The sequence below is a fragment of the Geotrypetes seraphini genome, chromosome 11 (genome assembly GCF_902459505.1).
Source record: "Geotrypetes seraphini chromosome 11, aGeoSer1.1, whole genome shotgun sequence".
NCBI lineage: Eukaryota > Metazoa > Chordata > Amphibia > Gymnophiona > Dermophiidae > Geotrypetes > Geotrypetes seraphini.
This window is the reverse complement of record NC_047094.1, coordinates 31,278,686-31,291,237: the sequence shown is the minus strand read 5'-3', so window position 1 is coordinate 31,291,237 and position 12,552 is coordinate 31,278,686. Positions and strand designations below refer to the sequence as shown.

The 12,552-nt window shown below is 44.3% G+C and overlaps 1 protein-coding gene across 2 annotated transcripts in view; it reads left to right on the top strand.

Annotated features, from left to right (window-relative positions):
- Nucleotides 1–8,511: 8,511 nt before the first annotated feature.
- Nucleotides 8,512–12,552, top strand: part of LOC117369099 (multidrug resistance-associated protein 1-like) — a 201,235-nt gene continuing 197,194 nt past the window's right edge. Inside the window, exon 1 of one of the 2 annotated variants that reach the window (XM_033963097.1) lies at nucleotides 8,512–8,694. In XM_033963097.1, the coding sequence (XP_033818988.1) occupies nucleotides 8,653–8,694 (42 nt within the window). In that variant the 5' untranslated portion in view covers nucleotides 8,512–8,652. Of the gene's footprint in view, nucleotides 8,695–8,790; nucleotides 8,910–12,552 lie in introns of those variants that run through there. The other variant, XM_033963096.1, reaches the window with a different exon arrangement.

Below are 12,552 nucleotides of genomic sequence, written 5' to 3'. Positions count from 1 at the left end.
CCTCATCTGGGGCAGCCTCCTTGGAGCGGCTGGGGCACGGGCAGTGTGTCTGGGAGGGAATGCATGGATGGGAGAACATCGCAGGGGAGGAGACATAGGCATCCTGGGACTGTCGGCCAGAAGAAGCCCTTTCTGGATACGTCAATCGCTCCTCCTAAACTTACTTGCTCCACTTCATCACTGACGCTGACCCATTCTGCTTCTATTCCTTTCTCTCCTCTCTTCTACCTTCCAAAGTATTTAGACCAATGCTGTCTTTTTAAAATATTTATTTTATTTTTCCTCTAACTCTACTTTTCACTTCACTATTACCCTCCAGGTACTTTAGTTAGATTGTGAGCCTTCGGGACAGTAAGGGAATTTTCCAAGTACCTTTCTTATTTCTAATCTTAATGTATATTTTCTGTAAACCGCTTAGAACCTAACGGATGTAGCGGTATATAAGAAATAAATTACATTACATTACATATATAATACTATGGGCTCCTTTTACGAAGATGCACTAGGATTTTTAGCGCACGCACAAAATTACCGAAAATCTACTGCCTCCTAGTGGCGGTAGTGGCTAGCGCGCTCGGGAATTTAACGCGCGTTATTCCGCTTGTTAAGGCCCTAGCGCACCTTTGTAAAAGGAGCCCTATGTTTACCATGCTGTGTGTGTGTATATCTATCATAATAAAACCCTAAGTGCGCATGTGCACTTACAACTTCGTGATCCCTGCCTCCGTGATCCGTGCCAGTGTTTGACGCGTTCAGCTGGAGCCTGCGGCGGCTTGTGTGCGTCAGACCCTTTTCCCTTTGCTTTAGTTGTGGCGGGCGGCAGAGGCGGCGGACCTGGGGGGGGGTGTGAAGCGGCAGTAGGCCAGATAGTAGGTAGCAGCAGCGGGGGACGGTACAGGGTGGGAGCAGGCTTCAGCGCTGGAGGGAGGCAGGCAGGCTGGCTTTAGCGCGGCAGATAAGGAGGGAGGTAGGCTGGATAGCTTTGGGGGAGGGGGGGTGGGACAAAGGCTGAAGGCAGTGAGAGGGGACATAGGAAGGAGCATTGGGGTCACTGAGGACACTAAGGACATGGGAAGAGGCACTAAGGACAAAGGAAGGAGGCACTGGGGCACTAAGGACATGGGAAGGGGCACAAAGGAAGGAGGCACTGGGGCACTAAGGACATGGAAAGGGGCACTAAAGACATAGGAAGGAGGCACTGGGGCACTAAGGACATAGGAAGGAAGGAGGGAGGGAATAGAAAGGGACAATTGTTGGGCCTGAGTGTAGAAAGCGGCCAAGGAGAGAGAGAGACAGAAAGAAAGAAAGACAGACAGACACACACACACATCTACTCTAGCACCCGTTAATGTAATGGGCTTAAACACTTGTATATATATAAAATACTATGTTCACCTTGTATATAATACATCTGCTTTGCTCGTATATATAATACTATATAGCGGAATAAGGTAGTATAGCAAGCACAAAAATGTTAGCGAAAGATTAGAGAAACTGGGCCTCTTCTCCCTCGAACAGAGAAGATTGAGAGGGGACATGATCGAAACATTCAAGGTACTGAAGGGGATAGACTTAGTAGATAAAGACAGGTTGTTCACCCTCTCCAAGGTAGGGAGAACGAGAAGGCGCTCTCTAAAGTTGAAAAGGATAGATTCTGTACAAACGTAAGGAAGTTCTTCTTCACTCAGAGAGTGGTAGAAAGCTGGAACGCTCTTCCAGAGGCTGTTATAGGGGAAAACACCCTCCAGGGATTCAAGACAAAGTTAGACAAATTCCTGCTGAACAAGAATGTGCGCTGGTAGGGCTAGTCTCGGTTAGGGTGCTGGTCTTTGACCAGAGGGCCACTGCGTGAGCGGACTACTGGGCATGATGGACCACTGGTCTGAGCCAGCAGCGGCAATTCTTATGAAATCAGGAATGGATGTTATTTAAAGATACCATTGTGGAAGCCTAGACCAGATGTATTCAATGTATTAAGGTGGCAAGAATAAAAAATGACAGCCAGCATGGTTAAAAGGTGACATAAAAGACGCTATCGGTGCCAAAAGAACATCCTTCAAAGAATGGAAAAAAGATCCAAATGAAGAAAATAAGCAACAAACAGTGGCAAGTTTGATGCAAATCATTGATAAAGAAAGTATAATGAAAAGAAATTTGACATAGGCAAAAACTCATAGTTACTTTTCAGGTACATCAGGAATATTTTATATTGACTTTTGTTTCTATGTGTTTCTTTGTACCCAGGCTCAAGATACTTAAGAACATAAGAATTGCCACTGCTGGGTCAGACCAGTGGTCTATCGTGCCCAGCAGTCCGCTCACACGGCAGCCCCCAGGTTAAAGACCAGTACCCTAACTGAGACTATCCCTACCAACATACTTTTGTTCAGCAGGAACCTGTCCAACCCTGTCTTGAATCCCTGGAGGGTGCTCTCCCCTACGACAGACTCTGGAAGAGCGTTCCAGTTTTCCACCACTCTCTGGGTAAAGAAGAACTTCCTTACGTTCATCCGGAATCAATCCCCTTTCAACTTTAGAGAGTGCCCTCTCGTTCTCCCTACCTTGGGGAAGATTCTCTAATGTGTGCAGTAAAATCTGGCGGGCCATTGTGGTAGCTAGTCTGCAGGTTCTAGCCAGCTCTTTGGTTTGGTAACCCACAACCAGGGCTCACAAAACAATTATCTGGTGGGGAAGTTCTTTGGAAGTCACTCTCGAGCTTGGGCGTAAGCCTGGGCCAGACTTACTCCGGTAAGCCAAAGGATCAAGGTGCTAGGAGTTATTCTAGATTCCAAATTAACTTTTCATCAACAAATAAGCTCTGGTGTGAAAAAATGTCTTCACAAATTATGAATGATTAGATTGATATCCCCACTATTGGAACCTTCATATCTTAATATTGGAGGTGGTAAGGGTTCATGCGGTAATATTTTTAATGGCTGCATGCTAATTGTGCATTTAGCACATGGTCATTAATTCTGGAAATAGGAAAATCTACCTATTTCTGGATGTGGCAAAAGTGGCCTTGGCATGTGAAAAAGACCACGGTAAGGAAGTGCTAAGGATACTTTTGCTGTGACTTTGTAAAAGGGCCCCTATGTGTGTGTGGGAGGGTGTTAGTGACCACTAGGAGAGCTTGGAGGGGGTCACTGCTTAATTCCTCCAATGGTCATCTGGTCAGTTTGAGTACCTTTTTGGCACTTACACACTAAAACAGATCTAGCTTGGAACATTTAAGTTCCATCTACGACATCCTGTAAAAGGTTTAATTATTGCTGCAAAATGTCCAAGTCTAACCTGTCCACAGCCTGCCCAAATCCCACCCAAAACATGCCTCTAACATGCCCCTTTCTGAGTGACGTTTTGGAGGGCAAACATCCCGCAAAACATCTAAGTTCTTTGTTTCAATTATTGGAATTTGGATATTTTGCAGAGAAAAATATCCATGTGCTGATTTTTGGACACTTTGATGTTTTGAAAATGCCCCTAAAAGGCACATGTGGGAATGAAGTAGATACTACACCATTCACAGAAGACAGTGTTTATGAACAACTTGCAAAACCTAAAAGTAGACAAAACCATGAAGCCAGTTGAGATACATCTTAAGATAGTGAGAGAGTTCTGAGAGGTTCTACTGATGTATTTAACAGATCCTCGAGAAGGGAGAGATTCCATGGGATTGGAAAAGTGCTGATATAGCCCCTGTTCAAAAAAGTGATCACAGAGAAGAGATGGAAAACTACAGGCTGGTACATTTTATTTCAGTGGTGGGAAAAGTAACAGAGAAGCTGCTAAAGGAAAGAATAATGAACTTTCTAGAATCTAATCTAATCTAATCCTTAGGTTTGTATACCGCATCATCTCCACGTTCGTAGAGCTCAACGCGGTTTACAGTAGGAGAAATAGGAAGGAACTACAACATAGGGTTAGAGGTAGAAGTGTGAAGAAAATTTAGAGGACTTGGGATGCCAAGATATAAGAGTTTCCTTGATTCCTAAGTTGGAGGGAGATTTTACATTTTTTGAGAAAAGCCAGGTTTTCAGATGTTTGCGGAAAACTTGGAGAGAGCTCAAGTTCCGAAGAGAGGAGGTAAGGTTGTTCCAGAGCTCAGTGATTTTGAAGTGGAGGGATTGCAAATTCTGAGACATGGTTTTTTTTTTTTTGTTTGTTTTTTTTTACTAAAGAAAGATCATATTAAACAAATCTGATCAATTTCTTTGACTTGGTGGGCAAAGAACTTGATCAAAGTCATATGCTGGATGTGTTAGATCTGAGCAAGGCCTTTGATATTGCTCCATATGGAAATGGGTCAGTGGAGTTCCCCAAGGGACTGTATTGATTCCTGTGGCGATCAAATTATTAATAAATGATCTAGAGATAAAAGTGACGAGTGAAGTGATCCGATTTGCAAATGACACATAATTATTCAAAGTTATTATTCTTGCTACACCAAGGATTCTGCTTATTGAGCACCTCAATATTAGATGTTGTTTGGCTAATCTTTATGCATTGAATGACCCCTGATGCAGCTGACATGCCAAAACATGGAACATGTTGGGTCCTTCATTAAATGTGCTTTTTGATTGCTCGGAACTTGAAGACCCCTTGTGCTTATCAATGACAGAAAAGTATCGAAGGGAGAGAGAAAGAAAAAAAGAAGACCAATCCAACATTAGACCACAAGGAATAAACTCAACCATCCGGGGCAGACGCCTGCATATAAAGGTGAGTCTTAGGGAGCACATGAAATTTTGAGTAGAATAGCTTGGAACGAAATTCCAATGGGAGAGAATTCCACAATGATGTTAGTTGGGGTGCTGTTACAGAGTGGAGAGAGCGTATAGGTCTGTAGGGAATAAGAAAAGAAGCCAGATAGGAAGAAAGACCAGAGTGCAACATCTTAAAAGCTAAGGTCAGTAATTTGTGTTTGATACGATATTTAATTGGAAGTCAATGCTGTTTCTTCAGAAGGGGAGTTATGTAGTTGAAACGATGGGCATGCATCAATATCCTAATGGAATTGTGCACAAAGCTGCGGGCAGCGGCAGCTCCTTGCGCCTCATCCAGAAGCATTCCTTCTGATGTTGTAACGTTAGAGAGAAGACTTCTGGTTCAGGCGGACACGCGAGGAGCCACCGCTGCCCGTGGCTTTGTGCACACTGCGGCATTGAGGAGGAGGGAGTTGGCCAGAAGATAACACCGAGGGCATCGCACCGTGGGCCTCATAAAACAGCCAGGCGGGAGCTCGCCAGAAAGTAAAACACCCGCCAAAGGGAGGTACCTAGTTGAGGCACAACATGGAGGGAGGGAGACAACAAAGGTAGGGGGAATGATTTTATTTTGAATTTAGTGATTGAAATGTGTCAATTTTGAGAATTTACATCTGCTGTCTGTATTTTGCACTGTTCAGGAAGAAATGCATTTGTTTCTTTTTCTCTGGGATTGTACTGAATGCAGAGTCTTGCATCTTAGGGTTTCATTTGTATATATTAGTACTTTAGTTTTTGGTCCCGTATTTGCATAGTGGTTATCTGTGTTCTGGTAGGAATAAATGTTGAGAAGCATACAGTGTGCTTTGTGTAGTTTAATTTTGTGGTTAACCATTATGTGTTGTTAGTAAAATTATATTGTGTGTGTATATAAGAACATAAGAAATGCCTGCACCGGATCAGACCTGGGGTCCATCCAGTCCGGTGGTCCGCACACGCGAGGCTCAGCCAGGCGTACCTGGGCGAATACATTAATCATTTGTATCCCTCAATGTGTCCCGCAAGAAAATGTGCGTCCAATTTTACCTTAAATCCTAAAATGGTGGTTTCCTCCACCACATCTTCTGGGAGAGAGTTCCAGGCGTTCACCACCCGCTGTGCGAAGCAGAACTTTCTGACATTTGTCGTGGCCGTGACCCCTCTCAGCTTCAGTCCATGACCTCTTGTCCGAGTCACATTTGACAAAGTGAATAACGCTGTTTCTTGCTCTCCATCCTTTCCCCTTGTCGGTGAGTGAGCTTGCTCCATTTTGTTGATTCCTTTTAATATTTTAAAAGTATCTATTAGATCCCTCTCAGTTTTCTCTTCTCAAGGGTGCATAATCCCAAATTTCTGAGGCGTTCTTTGTAGCTCAAGTTCTCCATACCTTTTACTAGCTTCGTCGCTCGCCTCTGCACCCTCTCCAGCAGTGTTATATCCTTCTTCAGGTACGGAGACCAGTATTCCAAGTGTGGTCTGACCATTGCTCTATAAAGCGGCATTATGACCTCTTTTGATGTACTCGTGAATCCCTTCTTTATCATGCCCAACATCCTGTTAGCTTTCTTTGCCGCCGCCGTGCACTGAGCCGACGGCTTCAGATTCCTATCTATCAGTACCCCCAGGTCCTTTTCCTGTTCGCTCTTCCCCAATGTTATACCTAGCAGTTTATACTTATGCTCCTTGTTTTTCCTGCCCAGGTGCATCACTTTGCATTTTTCTACATTAAAACTCATCTGCCAATTTTCTGTCCATCTCTCAAGTTGGTTCAAATCTCTCTGGAGTTCCTCATTGTCTTTTTGTGATGATTGCCCGGCAAAGCTTTGTGTCATCTGCAAACTTGGTGATGAGACTGGTTGTTTCTTCATCCAGGTCATTTCAAAGATATTGAATAAGATAGGCCCAAGAACCGAGCCCTGAGGCACGCCGCTAGTTACTTGCTTCCAGTCTGAGTACTCCCCATTTATGCCTACTCTTTGTTTTCTGTATTCCAGCCAATTTCCTATCCATCTTAGTATATCCCCTTCTATTCCATGACTTTGTAGTTTTCTGAGAAGTCTCTCATGTGGTACTTTGTTGAACGCTTTCTGGAAGTCCAAGTATATTATGTCCACCAGTACTCCGCTATCGACATGTTTGTTCACCGTTTCAAAAAATTGAAGTAGTTTCGTCAAGCATGACTTCCCTTTCCTGAATCCGTGCTGGCTACCTCTCAACAGGTCATGGGTATCCAGATGCTGGATTATGCTATCTTTAATCAAAGTCTTGACCATTTTCCCAGGGACCGATGTGAGACTCACAGGTATATAGTTTCCCGGTTCTCCTCTTGATCCTTTTTTGAAGATTGGGATGACGTTTGCTATCTTCCAGTCCTCTGGTATCTGTCCGGTCCTAATTGACATGTTAGCAAGGGATTGCAGTAGTTCTCCGATTTCTACCTTTACTCCTTTAATACTCTTGGGTGAATTCCATCTGGGCTAGGGGATTTGCCACTTTTTAGTTTGTCAGTCTGATAGTATATCTGGTCCAGATCCACCTCCACTGTGATGAGGCTCTCCTCTATTTCTCCCTTGAATACTTGGGAGAAATGAAAAATGAATGGAAAAAATGGTGTTACAATTAGTACTATTATGGGGGCAGGGTCTGGGTGGAGATTGGGCGGAGTCTGGCCACACTTAGCCTGTGTTTTGGATTTCAGCCCCATAATGTGATTGAGTTTGACACCTCTGAATTATTCCATACAGAGGGTGTATCTGTGTTTTCTCTGTGAACGAAAAAAGACATGGTTTGTTTGTTTTTTGTTAGCATTGACTGTGCAGGTTTATCTGTGCTAATCTGGGTATATTGATGTCCTAGGGTTGGATAGACATAAAAGCCAGCTTTTCTTGATAATGACGGGAATAACCATCCAGATGGTTACACATAACTGGAAGAGTTTTGATAGACTGAATTACACTTTCTGGTGGGCAAACTTATGTTCCAGTTACAAGTATGAAAGAATGAATGTGGAATGTTTGGGATATAGTAACGCATTTAAAATGGTGTGGAGTCCATTGACTGCATTTATTGAATCACAATAACTGTCATGTACCTTTCCTTTTATTTGATTTGATTTCCTTACACATCCAGGGTGGGTGGGTGGGTGGAGGGAGGGGAATGTATCATGGTTTGCTATACTTATCTATATTATTCAAATTAAATATGTACTTCTTGTATTAGTTATGGGGGGAGAGAGAAAATGATTGTTTTATTAATTAATTGTGTATTTAAAAGTGCGTTCTGTGTAGTGTTTATGTTTAATTCATTGTATTGCACAGTTAACGTTTGAAAATCAATAAAGATTTACACAGATGTCCTAGGGCTCACTGTAATATTTTAAGATGCTGATTTTCCATAGGCACATGTTGTGTGACTGGTGGATGAATACTAAAAATCAATTTTTCATAGGGGGAGGGGCTGTGTTAAAAATGATCGGCCCAGAGTGCCAAATACGCTAGGTACACCACTTTATTAACCTGTACATCTAGGTAATAATAATAAATATTAATTATAAGTATTACAGGAGTTCGGAAACCCTCGTTGAAAATCGTTTAAGATGTAGTGGAACACACACACACAAAAATCGTCTTTAATTCAAATTGATTGACAGTACCTCCAGCACCTCCGTTTCTATCGTTGTTAGGGGAATACCACCTATGACGTCGTGGTGGCGCAGCAGTCACGGAACTCGGCAGAGAAGACCCGACGTGAAGACATTACGTCACCAAGCGGCCGGCGAGCGACGACCAATCGGCGGGCTCGCTGGCCTGGGGATCCGCGCGGTCGCAAAAGCGTGGGGCAGCACGCGCCGGTGGTGGCCGCTCGGCTCTACGGCGTGAAACCGGCGCGTGAGGACAAGGTGGCGGGGATGGAGGCGTTCTGCGACACAGATAGGGCCGAGCCGTTCTGGGTAAGGCGAGCTGCGACTTCTATTTTGGCTTTGTTTCCCCCCCCCACACACATTTCAACAAATAGGTTGTGAGCGCGCTGCGGCTGCTGTCCTATGGCCTGCCCTTGACATTTAGAAGGATGGGAGGTTTCCGTTTGCCTCCGGGTTGTACCCGCTCTTGTGCCTCGTTCGTTTCTTTAACCAGCTCATCTCCACCGTCGGCTTTTTATAAAAGCGTAGGTGGCTTTGTGATCCTCGCGGGCTTCATTAGTACTGTCTACCTATAGCTTCTAGCTATATAGGTGCTTGAACACTCCCACTGACTCATTCGGTGTGTTTAAAGCGCTCGATCGCTTTGAAGAGTTGGCTCCTGGGGTTTGTGCTTACCTCCCCCCCCCCCATCAGAGTCTGGTGGGGTTTAGTCAGGCCGCCGTGAAAGTACGGACGGATGAGGTTCGTTTACGTTAAGTTTTCAGATGGCGTTATTCTGGGGCCCCTCCCTCCATGAAGGGTCTTTATTGCACGCAGCTTGGGGGGGAGTGGGGTGTTATTGGTACTTTAGCGTAAAAGCTGAATTTCTAAAATATATTAAACTAATTTTTTTTCTCCGTTTAGAGAGATGCTAGGGTCAACAGTGCCTCCTCCACTTTCCTCTCAACCTGCTGTTGGGTCCAAAGGAAATAATTGGCAGCAGTTTAAAACAAATGAGATAAGGTTGATGACCTCGGGTGACCCAATACTGGCACTACCAGCCAGGAAAACATGTCTGTGGTTTCAGTTTATCAAACAGACTAGAGCAGTGGTCTCAAACTCAAACCCTTTGCAGGGCCACATTTTGGATTTGTAGGTTCTTGGAGGGCCTCAGAAAAAAATAGTTAATGTCTTATTAAAGAAATGACAATTTTTCATGAGGTAAAAAAAAACTCTTTATAGTTTATAAATCTTTCCTTTTGGTTGTCTTAATAATAATATTGTCATTTATAGCTAAAGAGACATATGATCGAGAAACTGTTTTATTTGACTTTTGTGATTATGATAAACATATCGAGGGCCTCAAAATAGTACCTTGCGGGCCGCGAGTTTGAGACCACTGGACTAGAGCGACACTAGTTTCAGGTTTACAAGTACAAATACCTATAACAAATTTTTTAATTTACCAGTGTGTCATGATAATTTAGATGAATTCATGATAATATAAGCTAATAAACAAAAGTACCTTTATTTGCTTTAGTATATTTCTTTATTAGTTTGGGGGTTTTGTACTCTGTCCATTAGTTCTGAAAAGTGGCATGAGCTAAAAAAAATGTGTCAGAAAATGCAAGTGAATCATAAAGTGCTTTCCAAAAATAGTATGGAATTGGAGGGGCTGAATGAGGGATCAGAAAGTGTTAGGCTGTAGACTTCTTGGGGAGAGGTTATTTTATAAATTCACTTTCTCCTAGGTATGACCTGTTATAAAATTATGACCGGTATTGACATGGTGTACATTGTGTACAAGAGTGGAGCTTGTAATTGCATGTATAAATTACACTAAAGGCTGACTGAATTTCAGTTTTGGTTATGGTGCTGAAACTGACCCAGAATCCTTTTTCTGCCTAATTTCAGTTTTGTCCAGTTTTTGGTGGAAGCTGAAAGCTTGCATTTTGTAATGTTTGTCATTCTTCCCCTCCAAACAGGAGTTGCCTTTTCTTTTTTCCCCATCAGTAGGTGCTCCCCTCAGGCCTATCTTACAATCCGTGGCAGTCTAGGTGTATAATCAGAGCAGGTGTGATCCCTCTTTTTTGACTCCAGAACGCCTAAAAGTTTGTTGGCTTCAAGCTCTCTTTGCAGTAATTCCGTACCGCAACATTGATTTGTGAACTCAAACATTATCTGCAACATCATTTGTCATTGTTTAGAACAGTGTTCTTCAACCTTTTGACACCTGTGGACCAGTGGAAATTAAATAATTATTTTGTGGACTAGCAGTTGAAGAACACTGGCTAAGTCATGGGCCAGACCCTGCCTATCGCCACCCAATCTCTGCCCCAGACCCCGCCCCCATAATAGTACTAATTGCAACACCATTTTTCCCATTCATTTTTCATATATACACACACACAATTTAATCGTATCAACAACACATAATGGTTAACCACAAAATTAAACTACACAAAGCACACTGTATACTTCTCATATTCATTCCTACCAGAACACAGATAACCCCATGCAAATACTGGACCAAAAACTAAAAGTACTAATATATACAAACAAACCCTAAGATGCAAGGCTCTGCATGCAGTACTACCCTAGAGGAAAAGAAAAAAATGCATTTCTTCTTGAATAGACAGCAGATGTAAATCAATCACTAAATTAAAAAATAAAATCATTCCCCCTACCGTTGTTGTCTCCCTCCCTCCATGCTGTGCCTTGCCTTCTGGCCTGCCCCCCCCGGTGTTATCTTCGGGCCGGCTCCTTCTTCAGTGCTGCAGTGCACAAAGCCGTGGGCAGCAGCGCCTTGTGCGCCCTGCGCTTCATCTGAAAGCCTTCCCTCTGATGTTGCAACGTCGGAGAGAAGGCTTCTGGTTCAGGCGCAGGACATGCGTAGTAGAGAGTTGCGCGGGGACAGAAATCCCACCCGTCCCTACCCGTCCCCGCCAAAGTCCCACCCGTCCCCGTGAGGAATCCCTCCGTCCCCACCCGTCCCCGTGAGGAATCCCTCCGTCCCCACCCGTCCCCGCGAGGAATCCCCTCCGTCCCCACCCGTCCCCGCGAGGAATCCCCTCCGTCCCCGCCCGTCCATATAAACTTCAGAAATAGTTATTTCATTTAATTATGCTACTGAATTAAAGGCTCTGGTAGAAACCCATTTACAAATAAGCAAAAAGACTTTATTAATTTGAAAATATTAATTGGGAAGAATACATACTTTGCAAATGGGTTTCTACCAGAGCCTCTAATGTTTATAAATTTTTATCAACACAACTAATATACTACTTTATCCTGAAGCAAAATAAAAAAAAAGAAATATAATTCTTTTCCTACCTTTGTTGCCTGGTTTCTGCTTTCCTCATGTTCTCATTCAATTCCTTCCATCCACTGTCTCTCTTCCTTCTGCATCTTCCATTTGCTCTGTTACTGTGCCTCTCCCTTTCTTCCCCCTTCCAAATTGGTCTGGCACCCATCTTCTTCTCTCCGCTCCCCCATAGTCTGGCATCTGTCTTCTTCCCTGCCAGTGTCTTCTCCCTACTCTCTCTTCCCCATTTCCTTTCAGCGTCCTTCTCCCCCCCATCTTCCCCATGTCCTGTCAGCGTCCTTCTCCCCCCTCTGTCTTCCACATGTGCTTTCAGTGTCCTTCTCCCCCCTCTGCTTCCCCATGTCCTTTCAGCGTCCTTCTCCCTCTCTGTCTTCCCCATGGCCTTTCAGCGTCCTTCTCCACCCACCCCCCCGTCTTCCCCATGTCCTTTCAGCGTCCTTCTCCACCCCTTTGTCTTCCCCATGTGCTTTCAGCATCCTTCTCCCCCTCTGTCTTCCACAAGTGCTTTCAGAGTCCTTCCCCCCCCCGCCCTTCCCATGGCCTTTCAGCGTCCTTCTCCACCCCTTTGTCTTCCCCATGTCCTTTCAGCGTCCTTCTCCACCCCTTTGTCTTCCCCATGTGCTTTCAGCATCCTTCTCCCCCCTCTGTCTTCCACAAGTGCTTTCAGATTCCTTCACACTTCCCCCCCCGCCCTTCCCATGGCCTTTCAGCGTCCTTCTCCACCCCTTTGTATTCCCCATGTGCTTTCAGCGTCCTTCTCCCTCCTCTGTCTTCAAGTGCTTTCAGAGTCCTTCCCCCCCTCCTCCCGTCTTCCCCATGGCCTTTCAGCGTCCTTCTCCCCACTCCTTCTCTACCGCCCCGGG